At 49.9% G+C, this 25,768-nt stretch overlaps 1 protein-coding gene and 1 long non-coding RNA gene across 2 annotated transcripts in view; one reads left to right on the plus strand and one right to left on the minus strand.

The window, feature by feature from the left end:
- LOC310712738 overlaps positions 1 to 25,768 on the minus strand; it is a 279,033-nt gene that overhangs the window by 143,199 nt on the left and 110,066 nt on the right. The gene's annotated exons all lie outside the window — the stretch shown is intronic.
- DACT3 (dishevelled binding antagonist of beta catenin 3) overlaps positions 9,286 to 25,768 on the plus strand; it is a 43,709-nt gene continuing 27,226 nt past the window's right edge. The window contains exon 1 of the mRNA XM_083515870.1: positions 9,286 to 9,603. Within this exon, the coding sequence (XP_083371996.1) occupies positions 9,391 to 9,603 (213 nt within the window). The 5' untranslated portion in view covers positions 9,286 to 9,390. The remainder of the gene's footprint in view (positions 9,604 to 25,768) is intronic.

Genomic DNA, 25,768 nt, shown 5'->3' on the forward strand with positions numbered 1-25,768 from the left:
CCTAAACATTAGGAAGAACTTCCTGACAGTAAGAGCTGTTTGACAGTGGAATTTGCTGCCAAGGAGTGTGGTGGAGTCTCCTCCTTTGGAGGTCTTTAAGCAGAGGCTTGACAACCATATGTCAGGAGTGCTCTGATGGTGTTTCCTGGTTGGCAGGGGGTTGGACTCGATGGCCCTTGTGGTCTCTTCCAACTCTATGATTCTATGATTCTATGATTCTGACAAGACAGAAGTACTGTTTTGGGGGACGGGGTGGGTGTGGAGGACTCCCTGGTCCTGAATGGGGTAACTGTGCCCCTGAAGGACCAGGTGTGCAGTCTGGGAGTCATTTTGGACTCACAGCTGTCCATGGAGGCACAGGTCAATTCTGTGTCCAGGGTGGCTGTTTATCAGCTCCATCTGGTCAGCAGGCTGAGACTCTATCTGCCCGCAGACTGTCTCACAAGAGAGGTACATGCTCTGGTTATCTCGCGCTTGGACTACTGCAATGTGCTCTATGTGGGGCTACCTTTGAAGGTGACCCAGAAACTACAATTAATCAAGAATGCGGCAGCTAGACTGGTGACTGGGAGTGGCTGCTGAGACCATATAACACCGGTCTTGAAAGACCTACACTGGTTCCCAGTACATTTCCGAGCACAATTCAAAGTGTTGGTGCTGACCTTTAAAGCCCTCAACGGCCTCGGCCCAGTATACCTGAAGGAGCGTCTCCACCCCCATTGTTCAGCCCGGACACTGAGGTCCAGCTCCGAGGGCCTTCTGGCGGTTGCATCACTGCGAGAAATGAGGTTACAGGGAACCAGGCAGAGGGCCTTCTCGGTAGTGGCACCCAGCCTGTGGAACGCCCTCCCAACAGATGTTGAGGAGATAAACAACTATCTGAGTTTTAGAAGACATCTGAAGGCAACCCTGTGTAGGGAAGCTTTTAATGTTTGATGTTTTATTGTGTTTTTAATATTCTGTTGGGAGCCGCCCCGAGTGGCTGGGGAAACCCAGCCAGATTATCAGGGTATAAATAATAAATAATAAAATTATTATTATTATTATTGTTGTTGTTGTTGTTGTTGTTGTTGTTGTTGTTGTTAGGTTGGGGAACCAGACTTCACTTGGCAGAGGACTTTGTGGCCTCGTGACAACAGAAAGGGAAAACTCTAGCGATGCCACACCTTGCCGAAGGTGTTCACATTTCTCTCACTCTCTTGTTTATTTTCAAACACAAGTTTCTAGCCCTCAACGGGGAATGGGGTTGATCTGCTTTCATCAAGGCACGTGCCATGGCGTCTTAAGAAGGGCTTCCTCCAGGAACAGGGTGGCTTGGCAGAACTCTTCTGCCTTCATGCTGGCTAGCAGGCACCGCAGCAAGTTGTGCCAAATTGGCACATTCAAAGGGCTACGTTTCTGGAAGCCCTGGAGCAGGGGCGGGCAAACTAAGGCCCAGGGGCCGGATCCGGCCCAATCACCTTGTCAATCTGGCCCACAGACGGTCCTGGAATCAGCGTGTTTTTACATGAGTAGAATGTGTCCTTTTACAGTAGTACTTCGGGTTACGGACGCTTCAGGTTACGGACGCTTCAGGTTACAAACTCTGCCTGGTTCCCTGTAACCTCACTTCTTGCAAAATAATTTTTTTTTTTCCAGTAGCACCTTAAAGACCAACTAAGTTAGTTCTTGGTATGAGCTTTCGTGTGCATGCACACTTCTTCAGATACACTGAAACAGAAGTTGCCAGATCCTTCTATATAGTGAGAAGGTGGGGAGGGGTATTACTCAGAAGGGTGGTGGGAATGGGAGATTGGCAGATAGCTGAGATGAGCCTGTTGACGACTCTTAACGACTGTAATAGGTCTTACAGGAAAAGGCAAGGGGTGAGAAGGTGAGAAATGGCTTAGTCATGTATAATGAGATAAGAATCCAATGTCTTTGTTCAGACCAGGTCTCTCCATGGTTATAAGTTTGGTAATGAGTTCTCCCATTCCCACCACCCTTCTGAGTAATACCCCTCCCCACCTTCTCACTATATAGAAGGATCTGGCAACTTCTGTTTCAGTGTATCTGAAGAAGTGTGCATGCACACGAAAGCTCATACCAAGAACTAACTTAGTTGGTCTTTAAGGTGCTACTGAAAAATTTTTTTTATTTTGACTATGGCAGACCAACACGGTTACCTATCTACTACTGAACTCACTTCTTGCAGTGAGGGAACCGCCAGAAGGCCCTCGGCACTGGATCGCAGTGCAAGAGAGAAGACGTTAAGCTAGGCTTTGCTAAGCTGGCCTGCTCCAGCTGGTTTGGACTACAACTCCCATGAGCCTTGGCTACCACACAGGGGCTGATGGGAGTTGTAGTCCCAAACAGCTGGTTGGTGGAGGCTGTGTTGAAGTGAATTGTTATGTACTGAGTTGAATAGGATCCAGAATGCAGCAGTCTGATTGGTCCTAGAACAATAGGCTCCAGAATGCAGCAGTCTGATTGGTCCACAGGAGCCACCCAATCCAGCTCCAGGTGGAAGTGAATCCGCGACCTGATTGGCCTACAGGAGAATCCCGGAATTAGCCAATCACGTGGGGCCCATTGTGTAAATAATGTATATAAAGCAGACATTCTGGGGGAACTTCCATTCCTCCTCACCACTATGAGCAGAATAAAGAGCATGAAATCTACTCTTGACTCCGAATATATTTCACAAATGATCCAGCCCTTTAGCATTCTGTGGCTGCGTGTGATCTGCCAAGCTCTCCAGGAACAATTCCATAGATGGCAATGTGGCTACTCTGGAGTAGCGTGAGTTGCTGCGACTTGTGTGGCTATAGCAACGGTGGAACACAGATAATAACATTTGCAAGGCTTAGGGAAAAAAACCTGTGTGCTTTTTACCGGCACTGTGTGCATCTGTTTAAAAAATCTGATTGTGGCTCTGCAGTCCATCAGGCGCTGAGCTGTTTTAGAAAGATATTGCTTGCGGGATTCCAACAAACCAACCAGTGTCACTCAGAGTTACTGCAGAAACTGCCGCAGATTTGAAACCATACCCGGTCCCTGGTGTGGGGCAGCAGATATGCAGCGATAGGACAAATGCACTCTGCATGCGTTCAAGGGCACTGTTGAGGTCTAGGCTGCGTGCAAAAATTCACCAGGACCGCAGGACTGTCACTTTTGCAGTTTAATTAGATAATTAAACTTGCAGTGAGTCAGTCCTTCACTGTGGCAGCACAATTCTCTAAAACTCCTTGCCCATTTATATAGGCCTTGGCTGTATTATTTCTGGTCCATGCTAAAAACTTGTTTAGGCAAGCCTACCCAGATATGTAATTTTATTATGTATGTTGTTGTTTAGTAGTGTCCGACTCTTTGTAACTGTTATGTACTGAAGTTCTCACCCTGCGCCAGCAGGAGCATGCTGTAGATAGTTTTCACTCAGGTCCACATATGCAAATAAAGGATTGAAAGTGACGTTCAGTGATTGGATAGTTACAGAAAATTGTTACAGTTGCGTTGTACTGGAGCTCTATATAAGCAGGCTGGCTGAACACTTCAGTTCAGTTCTGTTCTGGCCTGTGAATAAACATGAGCTGTTTGAAGAATCGCTGTGTCGTCTGATATGTGCATAGGCGCCGACTCCATGGGGCCTGAGGGGGCTCGAGCCCCCTCAAAAATTTTTTTTGGGGGGCTCAGCCCCCCCAATAATCTCGGGCGCCCTTCCAGCAGAGCGCCGCCGCCGTCCCCCGCCTCCTCCCCACCTGCTCCCTCGCCAGCCAGCCAGCCAGCCGTGCGCCCTAGTCAGAGAGCCCCGGCCGTCCCCCGCGAGATTAGGGAATCCCCGGGGGCGGGGGCTCCTGCCTCGCTGCTTCGCAGCACCACCGCCACTGCCAAGGCACTGCCGGGGGGAATTTCCTTCCTCCTGGCGGTTTCAGCCCCCTCGAGAACAGGGGAATCCCGACTGGCCACACCTCCCAGCCAGCCAATCGGCTGGCTGGGGGGCGTGGCTTGCCCTATTTAGGGCCGGAGCCACTTTATTTGCATATTCATGAGCTTATTTATTATTCATGAGCTTTCCCGGGCCCCCCCAATATTTTTTATAAGTCCGCGTCCCTGGATATGTGCACCCACAACTTAACAGTGACCCCGTGGACCAGAGCACACCAGGCACTCCTGTGTTCCACTGCCTCCCGCAGCTTGGTCAAACTCATGTTTGTAGCTTCGAGAACACTGTCCAACCATCTTGTCCTCTCTCGTCCCCTTCTCCTTGTGCCCTCCATCTTTCCCAACATCAGGGTCTTCTCCAGGGAGTCTTCTCTTCTCATGAGGTGGCCAAAGTATTGGAGTCTCAGCTTCAGGATCTGTCCTTCCAATGAGCACTCAGGGCTGATTTCCTTCAGAATGGAGAGGTTTGATCTTCTTGCAGTCCATGGGACTCTCAAGAGTCTCCTCCAGCACCAGAATTCAAAAGCATCAATTCTTCGGCGATCAGCCTTCTTTATGGTCCAGCTCTCACTTCCATACATCACTACTGGGAAGACCATAGCTTTAACTATACAGACCTTTGTCAGCAAGGTGATGTCTCTGTTTTTTACTCTGCTTTTATTACTAATTGTATCCTCATAAACCACTTTGAGGCTTCCCCCATTTTATTTTATTTTACAATCAAGCTGCGTACAAATTTAACAACCTAAATATTTCGATAAATACCTTGTCTACATGTTTACCCACGTTTTATTTAGCCTGGAGAAGAGGAGGTTAAGGGGTGATATGATAGCCATGTTCAAATATATAAAAGGATGTCACATAGAGGAGGGAGAAAGGTTGTTTTCTGCTGCTCCAGAGAAGCGGACACGGAGCAATGGATCCAAACTACAAGAAAGAAGATTCCACCTAAACATTAGGAAGAACTTCCTGACAGTAAGAGCTGTTCGACAGTGGAATTTGCTGCCAAGGAGTGTGGTGGAGTCTCCTCCTTTGGAGGTCTTTAAGCGGAGGCTTGACAACCATATGTCAGGAGTGCTCTGATGGTGTTTCCTGCTTGGCAGGGGGTTGGACTCGATGGCCCTTGTGGTCTCTTCCAACTCTATGATTCTATGATTCTATTCCGAATACAGGATATCGTTTCATTTAACCACATGGAAATATTTGTAGATTTATTTTTTGTTCATATTGCAACCTGTAAACTCCACCCCATCGTGATAAAACCGCAAAGCGGCGGCTTATGAAGAAAGCGCCACGTAAATCTTACCAAGTAAAATAAATGAAAATGATACCGCAGGCCCACAATGTGTGTGCAAAGTCGCCCCACATTTCATGCGTTAAAACCTCTAAGTTTGCTTCGAGGGTGGCCCCACACATGTGTGGGGTTCGACTAAATGGGGGTTTCTTCCCAAGTCTACAATTCCATGATTCTTGAGGTTTTAAAGAAAGAAGCCCACCGAGAACTGATGTGTGGATTGCGTGGACAATGCCCAGTATACCTGAAGGAGCGTCTCCACCCCCATCGTTCTGCCTGGACACTGAGGTCCAGCTCCGAGGGCCTTCTGGCGGTTCCCTCACTGCGAGAAGCCAAGTTACAGAGAACCAGGCAGAGGGCCTTCTTGGTGGTGGCGCCCGCCCTGTGGAATGCCCTCCTATCAGATGTTGAGGAGATAAACAACTACAGTGGTACCCCGGGTTACATACGCTTCAGGTTACATACGCTTCAGGTTACATACGCTTCAGGTTACATACTCTTCAGGTTACATACGCTTCAGGTTACAGCCTCCACTAACCCAGAAATAGTACCTTGGGTTAAGAACTTTGCTTCAGGGTGAGAACACAAATCGTGCTCCGGCAGCGCGGCAGCAGTGGGAGGCCCCACTAGCTAAAGTGGTGCTTCAGGTTAAGAACAGTTTCAGGTTAAGAACGGACCTCCTTCCCCGCAGCTGATAAAATTAGCAAAAGCAAAACGCAGGAATGATTTCCCAGCGCACTGAGAGCAAGACATGCTCACCGTGAAGTGGTGGAAAAGGGGAGTGCGTTTTCCCCCCTTTCACCACAGCTCACGAGGAGCCACTCTTGGCCTTGCAGCTACCGCAGGATTATTTTGTGTGCGTGTGGTGTTTTTTTTAAAATTCGCCACAGCCGACTCTGCTATTTTTCACTGCCCCTGTTGCCAGCTGCCACCCCCACCCCCACCTCCCATTGTCATGGCTACCACCGTCCCCATCACCATGGCTACCATCCTCGCACTATTATTATCACAACCATTTATAAACCATTGTTGCGCTCCTTTCCCCCGTCACTGTCACATCTGCCAGCCCCTTTCTCCCCGAGGTTTGAGCCATCGCCACTGTGCCCTCCGTATTTTTAGGACCATTCTCAGATGGCTAGGACTCTTCCCTGTACCCACCGACCCGCCCCTCCCGGAAAGATGGTCAGCTAAGACCAGGACCACCAAAGCAGCAGGGGGGGGGGCGATGTCCAAGGCTCACACAGGTTCACTACAAATCTAGTAGCCAGCCTTTCGAAAGGGTCTGCTTGCTAAGAACAGGCCTTGTAAAGGTAAAGGGACCCCTGACCGTTAGGTCCAGTCGTGACCAACTCTGGGGTTGCGGCGCTCATCTCGCTTTCTTGGCCGAGGGAGCCGGCGCACAGCTTCCGGGTCATGTGGTCAGCATGACTAAGCCGCTTCTGGCGAACCAGAGCAGCGCATGGAAACGCCGTTTACCTTCCCGCCGGAGCAGTACCTATTTATCTACTTGCACTTTGATGTGCTTTCGAAATGCTAGGTCGGCAGGAGCTGGGACCGAGCAACGGGAGCTCACCTAGGCCTTGATACCAACGCAATTTCCCCTGTGTCCAGTGAAAGGTGTAGTGTTCAAAACTGCATGAGCAAGACTGACGCAAGCAGAGCAAGTTGTGACTAGGTACCATTCTGCACTTCATCCACTGGGCAAGTTATCCCGAATTATTAATACAGTGGTACCTCGGGTTACATACGCTTCAGGTTACACCTCCGCTAACCCAGAAATAGTACCTCGGGTTAAGAACTTTTCTTCAGGATGAGAACAGAAATCGGGCGGCGGCAGCGGGAGGCCCCATTAGCTACAGTGGTGCTTCAGGTTAAGAACAGTTTCAGGTTAAAAACAGACCTCTGGAACGAATTAAGTACTTAACTCGAGCTACCACTGTATATATATATATATTATTTTTGAACTGCCTATCTGAACTGCAAGACTCAGCTTCCTCTTGAAAGTTGGCACAATATCCAGAATAGGGGAGGGAAAAATAAAATAAAAATCTTATTCCTGGTTTACCATCTCCTCTGAGCCAGGATTGTGAAAATGGGACGGTATAAGCCAGCACTTGCCTATGAGATGCCTCTAGATGTTTTGGACTACAATTTAGCACCCCCCAGCCAAACACACTTAGGAAGATTAGGAGAGGATTGTGTGTGAGATCTCCACCCTAGCGGATGGGATGCTGGGGAAACCCCTCTCTCACCCAGCTAAGAGTGATACCAGACCAGAGGCAGGGAACCTCAGGCCAAAGGGCTGATGCGGCCCTCCCGCTCTTCCCATCAGGCCCTCAGGACACTTCTGGCCTTGCTTTGCTCCCTAAGGATTGCAATACAGGGGGTTGGACTAGATCAGGGGTCAGCAAACTTTTTCAGCAGGGGGCTGGTCCACTGTCCGTCAGACCTTGTGGGGGCTGGACTATATTGTGGGGGGGAAATGAACGAATTCCTATGCCCCACAAATAACCCAGAGATGCATTTTAAATAAAAGGACACATTCTACTCATAGAAAAACATGCTGATTCCCGGACAGTCCGGATTTAGAAGACGATTGGGCCGGATCCGGCCCCCGGGCCTTAGTTTGCCTACCCATGGACAGTGGCGTAGGGTGGGTTGTCAGCACCCGGGGCAAGGCAAGTAATTTGCGCCCCCTAACCAGTGGATTTGCACCCCCTAACCCTAACCCCCAGATGTTGCGCCCGGTGCGGCCGGCCCCCCCTGCACCCCCCACGCTACGCCACTGCCCATGGACTAGAAGACCCGTGAGGTCCCTTCCAACTCTGCAATTCCTTAATTTTTCTGGAGAGAGGGATGTGTCTGTGTATGTGTGCGCTAGATGTTAGTCTCCTGCTAAACTGTGCGTTCCCTACGTGTTCGCCCGTCGTCTTTTTAAGGGATTAAGAGAATCCATCCCATAACAGTCACTCCCCCACCCATCCCAGGGGCGTTCGGCGTCTCACCTCCTCCTCTTACACTTGGTGCAAAATTGCACTTTCTGCAAATCTTGGGAGAAACGGGTCTGAGGCCGATGGGCGAGGAAAGTTGGCGGGGCGAAAGCCCTGGAGGAAAACGAATCTGGGCTTCCCAGCGCTTCCTCCATTCATGGCGGGTAGGGCGGGGGCGGGGGGTACTGCTAGATGGGCGGGAGCGCAAAGCAGAGTTCAAAGCGCACAAGTTACTATTTTATGAATGAGGAGGCGGGACATGGTCAGGACGGAGATCCTGCCCATTAATTGCAAAGCAATATTAATATAGGGGGGCGGGGCTAGGCATATGAACAAATGTAACACTTCGGCAACAGGGAGTTGGAATGAAGAAGGAAAAGGAAATGGAATTTCGAGACGACAGATGAGTTCATAGAAGCTTTGAAACAGAATTAGTGTCAATGACTGACCACATTTCCAGCGAGGGAGCTCTAGAATGTCAATGGCTTGAACCGTGGGCGTGGCTGCGTAGGTAATTTAAGACCAGCGAGCCAATGGAGCGAGTGGAAGGGCGTGACTATGCAGATAAGGTGGGTTGGGCGAACCAATGGCGGACGGCTGAAACATTCCTGGGGCGGGGTTTACCATGCAGATAAGGCACCGCAGGTGAGTCAATGGCTCGGCTCCGGGGCGGGGCTATGCAGATCGCCTTCTGCCCGCCGGCCAATGGCTTGGCTCGAAGGCGGGGCCAAAGTGCAGAAACCAAGGGAGCACAGCCAATAGCTCGGTTTCAGGGCGTGGCCATCAGGTAGGCCGGGGTTTCTAACTGGGCGCGGCCAGGCCAGCGAAACTCAACCACGGGGTCCCAAGAAGAGACCGGGCAGGAGGGGCGTGGCTTTGTAAAATAAAGCGGAGCCCGGCGAGCCAATGGCTTCTTTGGAAGGGTTATTATGCAAAAAAGCCCAGCAGGGTGAGCGAGGGTCCAATTGTTTGAATGGGAGGTTCGGCCACGGAACCCGGGGCCGCCCAATGGAGGGCTGCGCATGCAAATCATCCCCGGCAGACCGGCCAATGAGCGTTGCTATGCAGATGAGGCGGTGACAGCGCCGGAGCTGCAGCGGCCGGAGCGCGCCCGGGGGTCGCTTTAGCGCTGCTGCGCTTGGCGGAGCAGGACTCGCACCCGGCGCCGCGCTCCATCGGAGGAGGATGATCCGGGCGTTCTCGTTCCCCGCCAGCCCGGAGCGGAGCCGGCTCCGCGGCTGGCTGGAGGGCACCTTGGCCGGCTTGTGCGAGCTGCATCTGCTCCGCGAGCGGCAGGAGCGCCGGGTCCGGCAGGCGCTGCGCCTGGCCGCCGAGTCCCCGAGCAAGCAGGGCGATGGCGAGGCTGGAGGCGGCGACGCGGCTCCGGAGGACCAGCTGGTGAGAGACAGAAAGAGGGAGCCTCATTGTCCGCCCTGGCGGGGGCCTTTGCCGGACACCCCTGCGCGGGGATCCGGTCCGATCCTGCTCGGGGGAGGTGCTGGGTTGATCTATCCAATAGGTTCGGGGGCTAAGGAGACCCGAGGCTGCATTCACGGGGAGATGGTGGCGGTGGGGGCTTTGCGATGGGAGGGGTCTTCGCGCGAGGGGAAAGGTCCGTACGCACCGTGGTGCTGTTGGTGGGCGTGAAAGGGTTAAAATGGGGAGGAGGGGGCGAACCGCCGCGATTATCCCTCCCCCGCTTCTCTAGTGTGGTTCTGGGGGGGTGCGGGGCGCGCGCATCAAGGCTGCGATCCTGCTGCACCGGACGAGTTGCAGCGGTGTAAACGCGTGGCTGCCCTTGGGGGAAGGGTCCTTCTGCGACGTTGCTGGAGGGGGGGGCTTCTGTATCGTCTGCCTGTGTTTCTTGTTCCCCCCCCCCCCCATATCTTGCGTTGTCCACCAGAGAGCAAAGATTTATTTCATTTTTTTAAATAAGCCCGAGCACGGCTGTAAAGGGATCGGGAGACCGACGAGTCGGTTTCTCTGCGGTTTCATTAATGGGTTTGCGAGAAATGCCAGAGGAGCGTTGCCTGTGCGCCTTCGAAACCCGGGGAATCTCGCCTCGCCGTTTTTATCTCCTGCCGGTTCGTCTTGAGCAACCGATGAGTCGCCGCTCCCCTCTCCAGCCCAGCCCTTGAACTTCAACGCGCCCACCCCTCTGGCCCGTCCACCCGGGTCCTTCTGGTCGGTTACACTCTTGGGGGCGGGGAGGGCAATGCTCGGACTCCTGGGTTCTCTTCTGAGGTTGGGGCTTGGGGACTCTGTGAGTGCGGAGCGCCGGCTAGGGAAGGCGGCGGGGAGTGGTTGGGGGTTGTTAGTGTTGACGCCCGGGAGTGGGGAGATGAAGCAGCTTTTTGGTCTGTGGACGATTTTTTTGGGGGGGGGCGGGGGAGGAAGAAAGGGTGGGAAGGATTTTGGGTTGGGCAAACAGTGCGTTGCTCACAATATGTGCGTGCAAATCATGAGATATAGGCGGTGCGCCAGTGGAACTCACGGCCACCAGGTTTGGAACCGATGCTCTGAAAGAATCCAGCTTCAGCTTTGCAAGGGGGGTGAGAAGGGGCTTTGAAGACCTGTGGGAAAATACTCTTATTGGTGATAGAACCTCTCTCTCCAGGAGCTCTGTGTTCCATAAGCTGCTGGCTGCTGTTGGAAGGGGGATGCAGGCTTAGATGAGCACCACTGGTCCCATCCAGCCAGAGGATTCTTGGCTTCTGTTGCCAAATCTGAAAGTCTATTTACAGTGTGTTCATCTTAAGAAGGAGTGAGACGGAAGACTGATAATCTCAGTAAGCCAATGTTAGCTCCGGCCTCGCAACCCTGGCCTTCTGAACCAAGTGATTTGGGAAGTTACCTGTTGAATCTCACACGCCCACAATTTCGGATGTGTCTGCATTCTACATTTATACGGACTTGATATCAGCTTTTTACCCAAAGCATTCTGGGAACTGTACTTTACTAGGAGGTGCCAAGGAATTCCCTGTACTCGTGAGCTATCCATGCCCATTGCAGACCCACAAAATCCTGGGTTTCCCTGGGGATAGGTAAAGGCAAAGGTAAAGGGACCCCTGACCGTTAGGTCCAGTCGTGGCCAACTCTGGGGTTGCGGCGCTCATCTCGCTTTACTGGCCGAGGGAGCCAGCGTACAGCTTCCGGGTCATGTGGTCAGCATGACTAAGCCGCTTCTGGCAAACCAGAGCAGCGCACGGAAACGCTGTTTACCTTCCTGCCGGAGTGGTACCTATTTATCTACTTGCACTTGACTTGCTTTTGAACTGCTAGGTTGGCAGGAGCAGGGACCCAGCAATGGGAGCTCACCCTATCGCGGGGATTCGAACTGCCGACCTTCTGATCAGAAAGCCCTAGGCTCTGTGGTTTGGTCAAACTCATGCCGGTAGCTTTGAGAACACTGTCCCACCATCTCGCCCTCTGTCGTCTTTGAAAACTGGAACAGGAGAACTGCAACGATTGCATCAAAAATCTATGGGATTAAGGAGGAGAGCGTGTGGGGCAACTCATGGGTGAGGGGGAATTAAATGAGCGTACAAGGGGTTCACAAACCAGGCCCCCAGTTACTGGCCATACTTGGGGAAAGAAACTTAAAAGCAGGGCTCCGTGTGAAACCCCTGAATTGCAGTTCAACTCTCTTCACTGAGGTCTGAATCAAGACAACGATTTCCTTTCCCATTGCAGAGGTTGAAGTCAGCACTGTCAAATTGATTGCTTATTATTATTATTATTATTAGATTTACGGTATATGCCACCCATTATAAAAAAAACCCTCAGGGCAGTGTGCAACATTAAAAACATATTTTACAGAGCATAATAATAATAATAACATAAAACAAAGCACAGTAATCAAAAAATCATAATAACAGCTGTCCACCTGACCTTTAACAATCCATAGATTATTTAATGGCTGAAGGCCAGGGTAAAGAGGAAACGTTTTGCCTGGCGCTTATAGACGTGTAATTATGGCACCAGGTGAGCCTCTCTGGGGAGAGTATTCCGCAAAATGGGGAGCCACCACAGAGAAGGACCTGTTCTCTTGCTACCACCCTCCAAACCTCTTGGGCAGGAGGGACACAGAGAAAGGTCTCAGGCGACAAGCGCAGGGTGTTTTAATACCTATGAGCTTGCCATCTGAGCTTTGAGCATCCCTGTGGTGAAGTGGTGAGAGTGTCAGACTAGGACCTCTGGGTCTTGGGTTCAAATCCCCGCTCAGCCGTGAAGCTCACTAGGCCAGTCGCTGCCTCTCGATCTAGCCTACATCACAGGGTTGTTGTGGAGGTTACATGAGGCGGTGTAGATTCGTGTACGCCACCTTGAGCTCCTTGCAGGATAAGGTGGGGGTGTGAATGCAATAAATAAAATACAATCTCACTCCAAAAGGAACATTATCATTTCCAAATGCATCCAGTAACTTGTTGGTTGTGGTTGTTTGGTATCTGTCTTGGGAGACAATGGAGGAGTTCGCCTTTGGGGGTGAAGTCAAACCGTTGGAGAATCACAGCGCCTGCTGTGGCTGTGGAGACCGATAGAGGAGAGAAATGTTTTGTTGCAGCCGGGGCAGAGGAAGGCGTCCGGTTGTGCTGCTGTAGATGCACCATTTTTACTTAGAAAGCCAGGCTTTTTGGGGGGGTGGGGGGTAGAGAGATTGCTGAGGACACCACCCCCAGTAAACTGGGAGGAGACTCAAAAGGGGAAGAGATTGGGGGTGGAAAAAAGAGAACTGCCATTGGTTCTCCTCTCTCCATGGTAAGTAAATGCTTATTTCATTGGAGTAAAGTTCTTAAATCTTTCACCGCCTGTGGTTGAAATGGCAGCTATTTGGTGATTAAGCATGAAATATTAATGCCGGAGGAGAATTCTGTCTTATTTAAAATAAAAATATATATCAATGCAGCTCCAAGTTAAAATTGTGGCAGATGCATAGCCCACAGAGGTCTAGCAATTGTGCGTGATGGGAATAAAGTATGCATGCACTGATTTATCAGCGCATAATCACTGTGGGTTAAACCATAGGGCCTAGGACTTGCCAATCACAAGGTCGGCGGTTCGAATCCCCGCGACGGGGTGAGCTCCCGTTGCTCGGTCCCCGCTCCTGCCCACCTAGCAGTTCGAAAGCACGTCAAAGTGCAAGTAGATAAATAGGTAAACGGCGTTTCCGTGCGCTGCTCTCGTTCGCCAGAAGCGGCTTAGTCATGCTGGTCACATGACCCGGAAGCTGTCTGCGGACAAACGCCAACACCCTCGGCCAATAAAGCAAGATGAGCGCCGCAACCCCAGAGTCGGTCACGACTGGACCTAATGGTCAGGGGTCCCTTTATCTTTACCTTAATACTGGTTGCAAACTTCAGGTTCCTGCAGGGAAACAGATTATGGACCATGCATCCTGAGTGGTTTGCTCGGAGGTCATACTCAAGTTCTCTCTTTGCTGATCTGTTTGCTGGGAGGTTGTACGCCAAGGAACTTCCACCCTGATCTGTTGTGGGGAGGTATATGACTTCCTGCCAATCAGTTGCTATTCCACGCTTTGTATTGCCTCCCCTGTCACTTTCCTAACTGCAAAAACTCCTCTTTGTTGCGACAGAGCACTTTAACCTACCTCAGTTGCACAAACCAACATTTCCAGCATGTGACTGAACCCCGCCTGCAAAATGGCGACAGTCGGGGGGTGATTTGGTTTATTTTCTTCTTCGGAGAGGTGTTTGCATATAGCCCAGAGTCCTGGGGAGTAGTTGATGAAGGAAGATGTCCCCAGCACTTACCATATTTTTCGCTCTATAAGACGCATTTTTCCCTCCTAAAAAGTAAGGTGAAATGTGTGTGCGTCTTATGGAGCGAATGCAGGATGCGCAGCTATCCCAGAAGCCAGAACAGCAAGAGGGATCGCTGCTTTCACTGCGCAGCGATCCCTCTTGCTGTTCTGGCTTCTGAGATTCAGAATATTTTTTTTCTTGTTTTCCTCCTCCAAAAACTAGGTGCGTCTTGTGGTCTGGTGCATCTTGTAGAGCGAAAAATACGGTAACTTGTAAACAGAGGCTAAGAGGCTCAAAGAACTACATATCTTGTTTAAATATATATAAAAATAAAAAAATTGTCCAGTAGCACCCTAGAGACCAACGAAGTTTATTCTTGGTATAAGCTTTCACGTGCATGCACACTTCTCCAGATGCCTCGGATACTTCAGATATCTTGTTTATTTATCCTTGCTCCTGGAAGCCAGTCCTCTAGTTCAGAAGTGGGGGAACCAGACATTGCGGAACTACAACTCCCATAATCCCTGGGAAGCGTGGCCAATGGCCAGAGCTGAAGGGAGTTGTAGTTTGGCAAAATCTGGAGGGTCAAAGCTTCCTCCCACCTGCTTTCGTTCTTTCACCCACAGATGACCACAGAAGCCCCTCAACCCTGCCAATTCAATCTTTTGAGGCCCGGAATCTCCTTTAGACAAACATACGCGCTTCCTTCTTTTCCCATATGGTAGATACTGTTTTCAGTATTTGGCTGGCCACTGTAAGAGCAGAATTCTTTGCGAAATGCTTTATGACCTGATCCCAGCAGCTATATGTTATTCTGCTGTTTTTTCGCGGCAGAATTAAAATGTACCCTTGAAGCTTTTGTATTGACCGCGTTTGATGGGCGGGAATAGAAAAGCCTAAGGTAAAGGTCATGGGGATTCGAACCACCAACCTTCTGATCGGCAAGTCCTAGGCTCTGTGGTTTAATCCACAGCACCACCCGCGTCCCCTAAATCTGATGTTTGGTCAAGCACTTGCCTCCCATTGCTCTTGGGACTGACCTGTTCCACAGCTGAAACACCTCAATTTTGGTATAGATATTTCCCAAATGTCTGAACAGCCCAAGGCAAGCGAGAATGGCTTGCAAGCTAAACACTGGTAAAAGAATGCTCCGCAACGCCATTCTTTTTAAATTAGCATCATATCCTTTGTTTTCATTTTGATTATAAATGTGCAATAAAACCCATCCACCCAGCGCTTCTGTGATATATTTCTCTCTCTCCCTGCCTGAGTACCATGCGTTTTTTCAAATACAATCAGGAACATTCATAAAGCGGTACAATAAAGCACCGCAGGAACAACTGATTAATAATAATAAAAACCCCCTCATCATCTTGGGACCCTAATTAAAAACACAAGAAGACGCCTGCCAGAATATCTGCATTGTGCGTCGGATGGTATAGACTCTGGTCCACAAAATGATGGATGGGCTGGTCTTTAAGGCGCTCTAAGATTATTTGCGGTTCTGCCTCAGCCATTTGCCAACCTAGCGCCCAGCATCCGTGGCTGGCACGGCTGGGAGTTGCGATCCAAAACATCTGGAGGCCACCAGATTGGCGATGGCTGTTTTTGCAGTGGTGATAAAATCTTAAGACTGTGCCTGCATCAAAACAAGGCTATTCACAGAAGAGGCTGGTCCATTAAAGAAAATGGGGCCCTGCCCCACCAGCCTCTGCTCTTAGCCCCGGTTTACCTGCCTTCTAACTTAACAACCATGGGTGGCGCTGTGGGTTAAATCACAGAGCTTAGGACTTGCCGATCAGAAGGTCGGCGGTTCGAATCCCCGCGACGGGGTGAGCTCCCGTTGCTCGGTCCCTGCTCCTGCCAACCTAGCAGTTTGAAAGCACACTAGTGCAAGTAGATAAATAGGTACCGCTCCGGCGGGAAGGTAAACGGCGTTTCCGTGCGCTGCTCTGGTTCGCCAGAAGCGGCTTAGTCATGCTGGCCGCATGACCCGGAAGCTGTACGCCGGCTCCCTCGGCCAATAAAGCGAGATGAGCGCCGCAACCCCTGAATTGGTCACGACTGGACCTAATGGTCAGGGGTCCCTTTACCTTTAACTTAACAACCAGTCCAGGGGGTGGCACTGGCACCCAGCTTCCCCCTTTAGTCTCCTTCTGTGTTGCCCTTGCAGGACTCTGCAGGGAGAAGCATGGGGACAAAGCTTCTGCCTGTCGTTGGCACTGGCGCCACCTGCTGTTGGGCTCCCTACTTTTTGCCCTACCAGCTCCAGCGAACACCAGCCCTCTGGTTCGGCGAATCTCTTTGCTCCCAGTTCCTAAAATAAGACTGACGGGGACAGCCTGTGCACTCCTCTTATGCTCTGCATCCCACACGCTCCCATTGCCAGTTTGGGAAGCGGCGATAATGTGACGTTGGTCGCAGTCCATAGCTATCTTGTTGTTTCGATGTGTTTCCCCCCAAACCAGCTTTGGTCCTAATTGAGAATGACCTGGCTGCATTTGAAGCCTGTAATGTGTACACAGGGACGCGGGTGGCACTGTGGGTTAAACCACAGAGCCTAGGACTTGCAGATCAGAAGGTTGGCGGTTCGAATCCCCGGGATGGTGTGAGCTCCCATTGCTCGGTCCCTGCTCCTGCCAACCTAGCAGTTCGAAAGAACGTCAAAGTGCAAGTAGATAAATAGGTACCACTCTGGCGGGAAGATAAACGGCGTTTCCATGCACTGCTCTGGTTCACCAAAAGCGGCTTAGTCATGCTGGCCACATGACCCGGAAGCTGTATGCCGGCTCCCTTAGCCAGTAAAGCAAGATGAGCGCCGCAACCCCAGAGTCGGCCATGACTGGACCTAATGGTCAGGGGTCCCTTTACCTTTTAATGTGTACACAAGCTGGTTACGGATACACAGCCAGAATCTCAGCTTGGCAAGGCGTCCCTAACCCTCTGTCCTGGAAGCTACTTCCCTCTCCCTCCACCCAAATACATGACACAGTTACTGGAGTGCAAAGGAGCTCTGGTCAGCCCCCTGTGCCCCCTGCCCCCTTCCCTTCAGCATTTTGCCTTTGTACCCCTCTCCCCAAACCCTGCCCACCTGCCCTGTACTCCTTCCAGGTGTGCTTTCACCCCCCTCCCAGAAGTTGCGCTGTTGGTGAGCATTCCGTTGAAGGCACCCTGTACGGTGACAGTGTCCGTGATGACCTCACATGACAAAAGCTTGACCAATGGCGGGTTAACAGGTCACAGAAGCCACTTGCTGATTTGTGCATAAGGATCACGGTATTTAACTAGAAATCCATTGTCTGTGCACAAAGAGGGCCTGTATTCTTGGTCCGCTGACTAGCGTTAAATTCAAGCAGTGCTCTCGACCGTCCCTGGCGTCCAGTAAAAAGGAAAAAGTCACGCGGCTTCTCCTCTTGGCTGGTTCTGGTACAATCGCCTCCCTCCTGCTCCTTTCCTTTATGGCAGGAGAGAAACCGCGCCCTTGTCAGAGTCTCTGAAGCATAGAGGAGCTTGGCTGGATCCGGCCAGTTGCCCATCCAGTCCAGTATCCTGGTCTCTCGGCGGCCAGCCTGCAAGCCAGATCTGAGCATCACAGCCACTTTGTGACCCACAGCAACTGGTCTTCACCCACGTACTGCTTCAGACATTGGAGACAGTATCACAGACCTGTCGAGTTGGGTCATCTAATAATAATAATAATAATAATAATAATAATAATAATAATAATAATTATTATTATTATTATTATTATTATTATTTTCATTTATACCCCGCCCTCCCCAGCCAAGGCCAGGCTCAGGGCGGCTAACAAGCAATAATAAAAACAAGTTGGATGAATGCAACTGAAAAACAAGATTAAAATACAACATTAAAATATTGAAACATTAAAATATTAAAATGCAGCCTCATCACAGGAGGAGAAAGGAAAAGGAAAAAAGTAAGAGGGGGAGGGAATCAAATTGGCTCCCAGCCAAAGGCCAGGTGGAACAACTCTGTCTTACAGGCCCTGCGGAAAGAAATCAGATCCTGCAGGGTCCAGGTCTCATGAGGCAGAGCGTTCCACCAGGTCGGGGCCAGTGTTGAAAAGGCCCTGGCTCTGGTTGAGGCTAATCTAACTTCCTTAGGGCCCGGGACCTCTAGGGTGTTGCTATTTATGGACCTTAAGGTCTTCCGTGGGGCATACCAGGAGAGGCAGTCCCGTAGGTACAAGGGTCCTAGGCCGTGAAGGGCTTTAAAGGTCAAAAGCAGCACCTTAAATCTGACCCTGTACTCCACCGGGAGCCAGTGCTGCTGGAAAAGCACTGGGTGAATCTGCTCCCATGGCAGAGAGTCCAACCCCTTGCAATGCAGATAGAACTGCGGAATTTTTACTGTGCCCTTTGGAACTCCCTGCCTCTTGACACCAGGCAGGGGAACTTTTTGGCACCATTTTCGTTTAGGCAACAGAGTGTTTGCTTTCATCTGTTCTTCGTTTATGGCTGGTTTTATCTTTTGAGTGCTTTACAGAGTTCTTTTTTTACTTTTCTTCATTTTCTTCAGTATATTGCTTTGAGTTGTTCTTCCAACAAGCAAACGGTGTGTGCATTTTATGAAATAAACAAGCATAGACATCATGGAAAGCCAGCCTAAGCTGGGCAGCAGATCTCCTAGCCACAGAAAAAGCTTGAGGGGGAATATCTTCCCATGAATTGGATGACTTCCCTATGTCTTCTCAGGCAGGTGGGGCCTGGCTGAGGGCGGGCAAATGTTATCTTTCTTATATTATTAATAATAATAATAATAATAATAATAATAATAATAATAATAATAATAATAATAATTTATTTGTACCCCGCCCATCTGGCTGAGTTCCCTCAGCCACTCTGGGCAGCTTCCACAAAGACCAAAAATACACTAAGATGTCACACATTAAAAACTTCCCTGAACAGGGCTGCCTTCAGATGTCTTCTGAATGTCAAGTAGTTGTTTATCTCTTTGATATCTGTGGAAGGGCGTTCCACGGGGCGGGTGCCACTACCGAGAAGGCCCTCTGCCTGGTTCCCTGTAACTTGGCTTCTCGCAGCAAGGGAACTGCCAGAAGGCCCTCGGTGCTGGACCTCAGTGTCTGGGCAGAACGATGGGGGTGGAGACGCTCCTTCAGGTATACTGGGCAGTGGCCGTTTAGGGCCTTAAAGGTCAACACCATCACTTTGAATTGTGCTCGGAAATGTACTGGGAGCCAATGTAGGTCTTTCAAGACCGGTGTTATGTGGTCTCGGCGGCCGCCCCCAGTCACCAGTCTAGCTGCCGCATTCTGGATTAGTTGTAGTTTCCTGGTCACCTTCAAAGGTAGCCCCACGTAGAGCGCATGGCAGTAGTCCAAGCGGGAGATAACCAGAGCTGCACTACTCTGGCAAGGCTGTCCGCGGGCAGGTAGGGTCTCAGTCTATGTACCAGGTGGAGCTGGTAGACAGCTGCCCTGGATACAGAATTGACCTGCGCCTCCATGGACAGCTGTGAGTCCAGAATGACTCCCAGGCTGCGCAACTGGTCCTTCAGGGGCACAGTTACCCCATTCAGGACCAGGGAGTCCTCCACACCTGCCCACCCCCTGTCCCCCCAAAACAGTACTTTTGTCTTGTCAGGATTCAACCTCAATCCATTAGCCACCATCCACCCTCCAATCGCCTCCAGTCACTATTAATTTGGAATGAGTTTACACAGATATATTAGGTTACTGACAATTATATGTGTATTAGGATAATAAGAATATACACATCTGTATTTTAATGTCTGGTAATACTACATCATTTCTTTCTTTCTTTCTTTCTTTCTTTCTTTCTTTCTTTCTTTCTCGTTTGCTTTCCCCCCCTTTCCTTTCCCCCTCTATTTATGAATGAAATTCCCTGAGTAAAATATCAATAAAATATTATCAATTAGATTTATATGCTGCCCTTCATCTCAGCGCGGTTCACAGGCTAAAAACACAAGGTGGAAACACAAGAGTTAAAATGAAAACAACAAAACAATAACCCGATACGCATTTAAAAGGCTGTAAATATTACTCAGCCTTGTAAAACGAAAAAATACAAATTAGCATAAAACAGTTAAGAACAATTTTAAACATGCCCCCAATAAACAGCACCCACCTGTTTAAACTGCATCCCCATTAAAAACCATAATTTTAGCACAAGGGGGCTGGCAGGATCCCCACCAGCCCTAGGGGACCAGCCTTGACTGTTCACCCCCTGTCTAGGTAAAAAAAAGGTAAAGGGCCCCTGGACGGTTAAGTCCAGTCAAAGGTGACTATGGGGTTGCAATGCTCATCTCGCTTTCAGGCTGAGGGAGCTGGCATTTGTCCGCAGACAGCTTTCTGGGTCATGTTGTTTTCTGCTGCTCCAGAGAAGCGGACACGGAGCAATGGATCCAAACTACAAGAAAGAAGATTCCACCTAAACATTAGGAAGAACTTCCTGACAGTAAGAGCTGTTTTGACATTCCAGACCTCCTTGCCTTCACAGACTTGCTGAGTCAGACCCTGGTGCAGTCGACAGAGCTGAGTCATCTTTTTGGATTGGCCAGGTCTCCTGCGTTTTCTTGTCTCGGAGACTGGTGTGTTTGTGCGTGTCAGAGGGGTCATCTGTGTTTACCCTTCCGCCATATTGATGTCCTCGCCTTCCACAGTCCGGCTCTGAGCTTGGCTGGGGGTTGATAACACGCATGAGTACAGTGATACCTCGGGTTAAGAACTTAATTCGTTCTGGAGGTCCGTTCTTAACCTGAAACTGTTCTTAACCTGAAGCACCACTTTAGCTAAAGGGGCCTCCTGCTGCCACCGCACGATTTCTGTTCTCATCCTGAAGCAAAATTCTTAACCCGAGGTACTATTTCTGGGTTAGCAGAGTCTGTAACCTGAAGCGTCTGTAACCCGAGGTACCACTGTACAGCTCCACAGCATGCATCACAAAGGCTTTAGAAATATCCACTTTTGGAATCTGGATTGGAAGCATCTCGTGGTTGGAGGTGGGGAAAAGGTGGCTTTCTTTTGTTGTTGCTGCTGTCTTTTATTTCTGCGCCGTGCCATAGAGTAGAATAGAATAGGAGAGTTGGGAGGGACACCTGGGGGCCATCTAGTCCAACCCCTTGCAACACAATGTTTAACTTTGCACTGTGCGAAGAAATCCTTTTCCTTTATCTGCCCTGAATCTTCCAACGTTCAGCTTCCTTGAATGCGCACAATTTTTAGTGTTATGAGGAGAGAGGAAGAAAAACCTCCCTCCCTCCAATTTTCACTATGCCAGACGTGCTTTTATAAACTTGTCTCCTCTGACTTGCCTTTTCTCTTATAATAATAATAATAATAATAATAATAATAATAATAATAATAATAATAAATTTTTATTTATATCCTGCCCTCCCCAGCCGAAGCCGGGCTCAGAGCGGCTAACAACAATAAATGTAACACAGCATTCTAAAATCAATTCATTTTAAAATCAATTCAAAATCAAATTAATGGCAACCATTGGGCTAGAGTGCTTTGAGGATTACCGAAGGAGAGAGGGGGTCAGACTGTGCCTTGGCCAAAGGCCTGGTGGAACAGCTCTGTCTTGCAGGCCCTGTAGAAAGATGTCAAGTCCCGCAGGACCCCAGTCTCTTGTGGCAGAGCGTTCCACCAGATCGGGGCCACAGCCGAAAAAGCCCTGGCTCTGGTTGAGGCCAGCCTAACCTCCCTGTGGCCCAGGACCTCCAAGATGTTTTTGTTTGAAGACCGTAAGGTCCTCCGTGGGACATACCAGGAGAGGCGGTCCTGTAGGTATGAGGGTCCTAGGCCGTATAGGGCTTTAAAGGTTAAAACCAGCACCTTGAACCTGATCCTGTACTCCACCGGGAGCCAGTGCAGCTGGTATAGCACCGGGTGAATGTGATCCTGCGGCGAGGACCCCGTAAGGAGTCTCACTGCGACTTTCTGCACCCGCTGGAGTTTCTGGGTCAGTCTCAATGGCAGCCCCATGTAGAGTGTTGAGTGTTCCGGACTATTTCAATACAGTCTGGTCACATGTGGACAGGGATGGTGGGTGAACAATAGGCCGGGCCAAGAAGATGACTAGTCCAGCAGGAAGGTCAGGCAAACACTATAAAACGCTTGAAGCTTTGCTCTAATAGAGGGTGGGGTGGGCGAATTACTGAAACTCAGAACGGTGCGAGGAGCCGGGTAAATACTAAAAAATATGGCAGGTATGTTGACGACAGGAGAGATAAAGGGGGGAGGAAGAGGTGTCATGGGGCAAGGAGGGGCATTTTGGCGGTTTATGGTGGGACAATGTAATTTGGGTAAAGGTTGACGGAGGGGAGGGAGATCTTTCGAGAGCACAGGGGGCAGGAGATTTGTTCAGCAAAAGCTGTGCAGCCGCCCTCGCTCAAATGTTCTTCCATTATTTATTTCCTCCTTGCCACTTCCAGTGATCTCATGCAGGCCCCCGGGGTCAGGGATCCGGACTGTGTGTGTTTAATGCCTTAATTTCCCCAACCGACAGCGTCTTCCAACCTCCAGATATTTTGGATTGCAACTCCCCAACGCCTGGAGCGCTTGCAAGCACAGCTCTAGGAGATTATTCCTTCTGGACGTGTTTATCTAAAGGAGCAAAGATCTGTGTGGGGCGCTGGATCATAGCTGTCAACCGTCCCTTAATTGGCGGGAAAGTCCCTTATCCCAGCGCAGTGTCCCGCTGCTGTCCCTTATTGATGATGTCCCTTAAATTTCCCGGGTTTCAAAGGAAGCAGCTCCTCTCCCTCCCTCCCTCCCTGCCGGCCAGGGAGGAGGGAGGCTCCAACTGTGTTGCTTGGCTGCGTTGCTCACCCAATAAGGAGTCTAAGAACGACTGGGGGGTGGAGCTTGCATGCCTTGTGCCGATCAAATCGGCCGCGTTGCCTGGGGACTCGCCTTTGCTCAGCGCTTCCCAGCGGAGAGGTGACGGTGGTTTTCCTTGCTGCATCCCTTTGCCGGGTTGCTGCGCTGTGGGAACCACCACTTGAGGTTTCGTTTGGCTGCTGGCTGGGCTTTCTGCCTTTGGCTGGGAGGGTCTCAGAAGTTGAACATACCTGTGCTTGGAAAATCCCTTATTTTGGCTGCCGATCCCTTATTTTCAAGGCTGCTGGTCCCTTATTTTCAAATCTGTAAGTTGACAGCTATGCGCTGGATACCAGGGGACGGCCCTCGAAGGCACAACGCAGTTGCAGGCGGATTTCTCAGAAATCTGCGGGAAGTGCCCTTTTTGTTGTGTTATGGAGGAAGTTGCATTCTACTGAGTCGGGCCACTGCCCTATTTGGCTCAGTGTCGCCTACACAGACTGGCAGCAGCAGGTCTTTGGGGTTTCAGAGAGGAAATATCCTCATCCCTCATGGGAGATGCTACTGAGGAACGAATCTGGGTCCTTCTGCCCCTGAGATGCAGCCCAGGTTCATGGAATTGGAGAAGAAATAGAACACACATATCCGATCTTCGGGGAAAGCTGCTGTCTCTCTCTCTTTTATAATGATTTTTATTGAGTTTTCCATATTTAATTACATTGCATTACACAAATCTATAACATAAAGCATTGCTCCAACAGAGCATCGACTTCCCTCCCTCTTTCTGACTTCCCAACATCTTTTAATAAATTCTTCCCATTTCTATAGCCACTTTTTAACTTATACTGTATCTTCTTTTCTTTTTTAAAAATCACCTCCTTATATGTAAACCGGTTCCTTATTTTCACATCACAAAGCATTTCAAATCAAACCTACAAACGTTTTCAAATGTTTACAATTTTCTTTCATATGAAATATACATTTGCTCCAGTTCTTCTGAAACAGTTCGTCTCGCCGATTCCGGATCTTCCCCGTCAGCTTTGCCATCTCCACATATTCTACCATTTTTATCTGCCATTCTTCCAATGTAGGAATTCCCTGCAGCTTCCATTTCTGAGCCAGGAGTATTATTGCAGCCATTGTGGCATACATAAACAAACTTACATCTTTATTTCTGAATTTCCTCTCCAATTAACCCTAACAAAAATGCCTCTGGTTTTTTACTGAAATTATATTTAAAAACCTTTTTCAACTCATTATATGTTGTATCCCAGAAGGCTTTCGTCTTGGTACAAGTCCACCACATATGAAGGAAATTCCCCTCTTTCTCCTTGCATTTCCAACAGTTTTTATCTTGGTTTCTATACATTTTGGCAAGTTTAGTCGGTGTAATGTACCAGCGATACATCATCTTCATTAAATTCTCTTTAAGTGACACACATGCTGTAAATTTAATTGTTTTTGTCCATAATTTCCCCCACCTTTCAAAGTCAATATGATGTCCCAAATCCTGGGGCCATCTAATCGTAACACTTTTTACCTCTTCATCCTTTGTAGGAAAGCTGCTGTCTCTCTCTCTTTCTCTCTCTCAAAGGGAGTTGTGTCGCTGTCGTCCGCTTGTCAAAACCACCTTTGCATCCTGGCTTTGCTCAGCCTAGGAAGGCTGATCTGATTTCTTCCTAATGGACAGTCCTGGGCCGAGTCTCCGCCAGCCTCCCTCCTCCCTCCTGTCTGGATTCTTATCTTTGGATTTATGAACGGGAGGCATGCAGGCAACCGTGTTCTTCCAAAACTGCCTCCCTGCCAGGCACAGCCAAGGGAAAGAAACTGGATCAGCAGATGTGGGGGGAGGCCTCAGAGACCCCCTAGCCTCACTTGACCCAGGCCTCTGCATTTTGCACCCCACTTACTGGGACAGGGCTCTTTGCTTCTTTGGTCTTCGGAAAAGTCCAAAGAAAGGACCAGGTTTCCACAGAAAGGGTTTTTTTTGCTACATGTGTGTGTGTCAACAGAACGTCCACCCTCTGGCATCTGCACAAGCCAGTCATTGGAACAGAAATTCACTTTGTTAATCTGGGAAGAGACGTCAGGTTTTTTTGCTTTCTCTCTCCCCCCCCCCCCCTTGCAAAGGGAGACTTGCTTTGTCACCTTCAGCGTTGACAAATTGTGCGGCCTGCCCCATGGAACAAAAAAAACCCCAAACCCTGCAAGCAAAAATAATAATAATCTAGCACACCAGGAGGGCATTTTTAGCCTGTCTGCTTCTGGCTGTGCTAGATTTCTATGGGCAGGGATTTGAGAGTGGCTGTTTCAATACAGTGGTACCTCAGGTTAAGTATTTCATTCATTCCGGAGGTCCGTTCTTAACCTGAAACAGTTCTTAACCTGAAGCACCACTTTAGCTAATGGGGCCTCCTGCTGCTGCTGTGCTGCCGATTTCTGTTCTCATCCTGAAGCAAAGTTCTTAACCTGAGGTAATATTTCTGGGTTAGCGGTGTCTGTAACCTGAAGTGTATGTAACCTGAAGCGTATGTAACCCAAGGTACCACTGTACAGTGGTACCGTATTTTTCGTCCCATAGGACGCACCTAGTTTTTTGGGGGGGGAAATAAAGGAAAAATTTTCCCTTTATTTCCCCCCCCAAAAAAACCAGGTCAGGGTACAGCGGGATGGTGGCGCTGCGCCTCCCCGCTGTCACCCGAGCTTGTGGGGCTGGCCGATGTCTGCCCGAAGCGCGGGGCGCTCTGCTTCAGTGCGCCCCACGCTCCGTGCAGCAGTCTGCTATCCGCAGCCTAGGGAGCCCTGCAGGAACTTCCGCAGGGCTCCCCAGACTGCAGATGTCTGCCCGGCGCACGGGGCGCTCTGCTTCAGGCTGCTATCCACAGCGTGGGAAGCCCCAGGCTTGCTGATAGCTTCCTGAAGCCTGGAGAGCCAGAGGGGTCAGTGCGCACCAACCCCTCTCGCTCTCCAAGCT

This window comes from Podarcis liolepis, assembly GCF_965112155.1.
Source record: "Podarcis liolepis genome assembly, chromosome: 7".
Classification (NCBI taxonomy): Eukaryota; Metazoa; Chordata; class Lepidosauria; order Squamata; family Lacertidae; genus Podarcis; species Podarcis liolepis.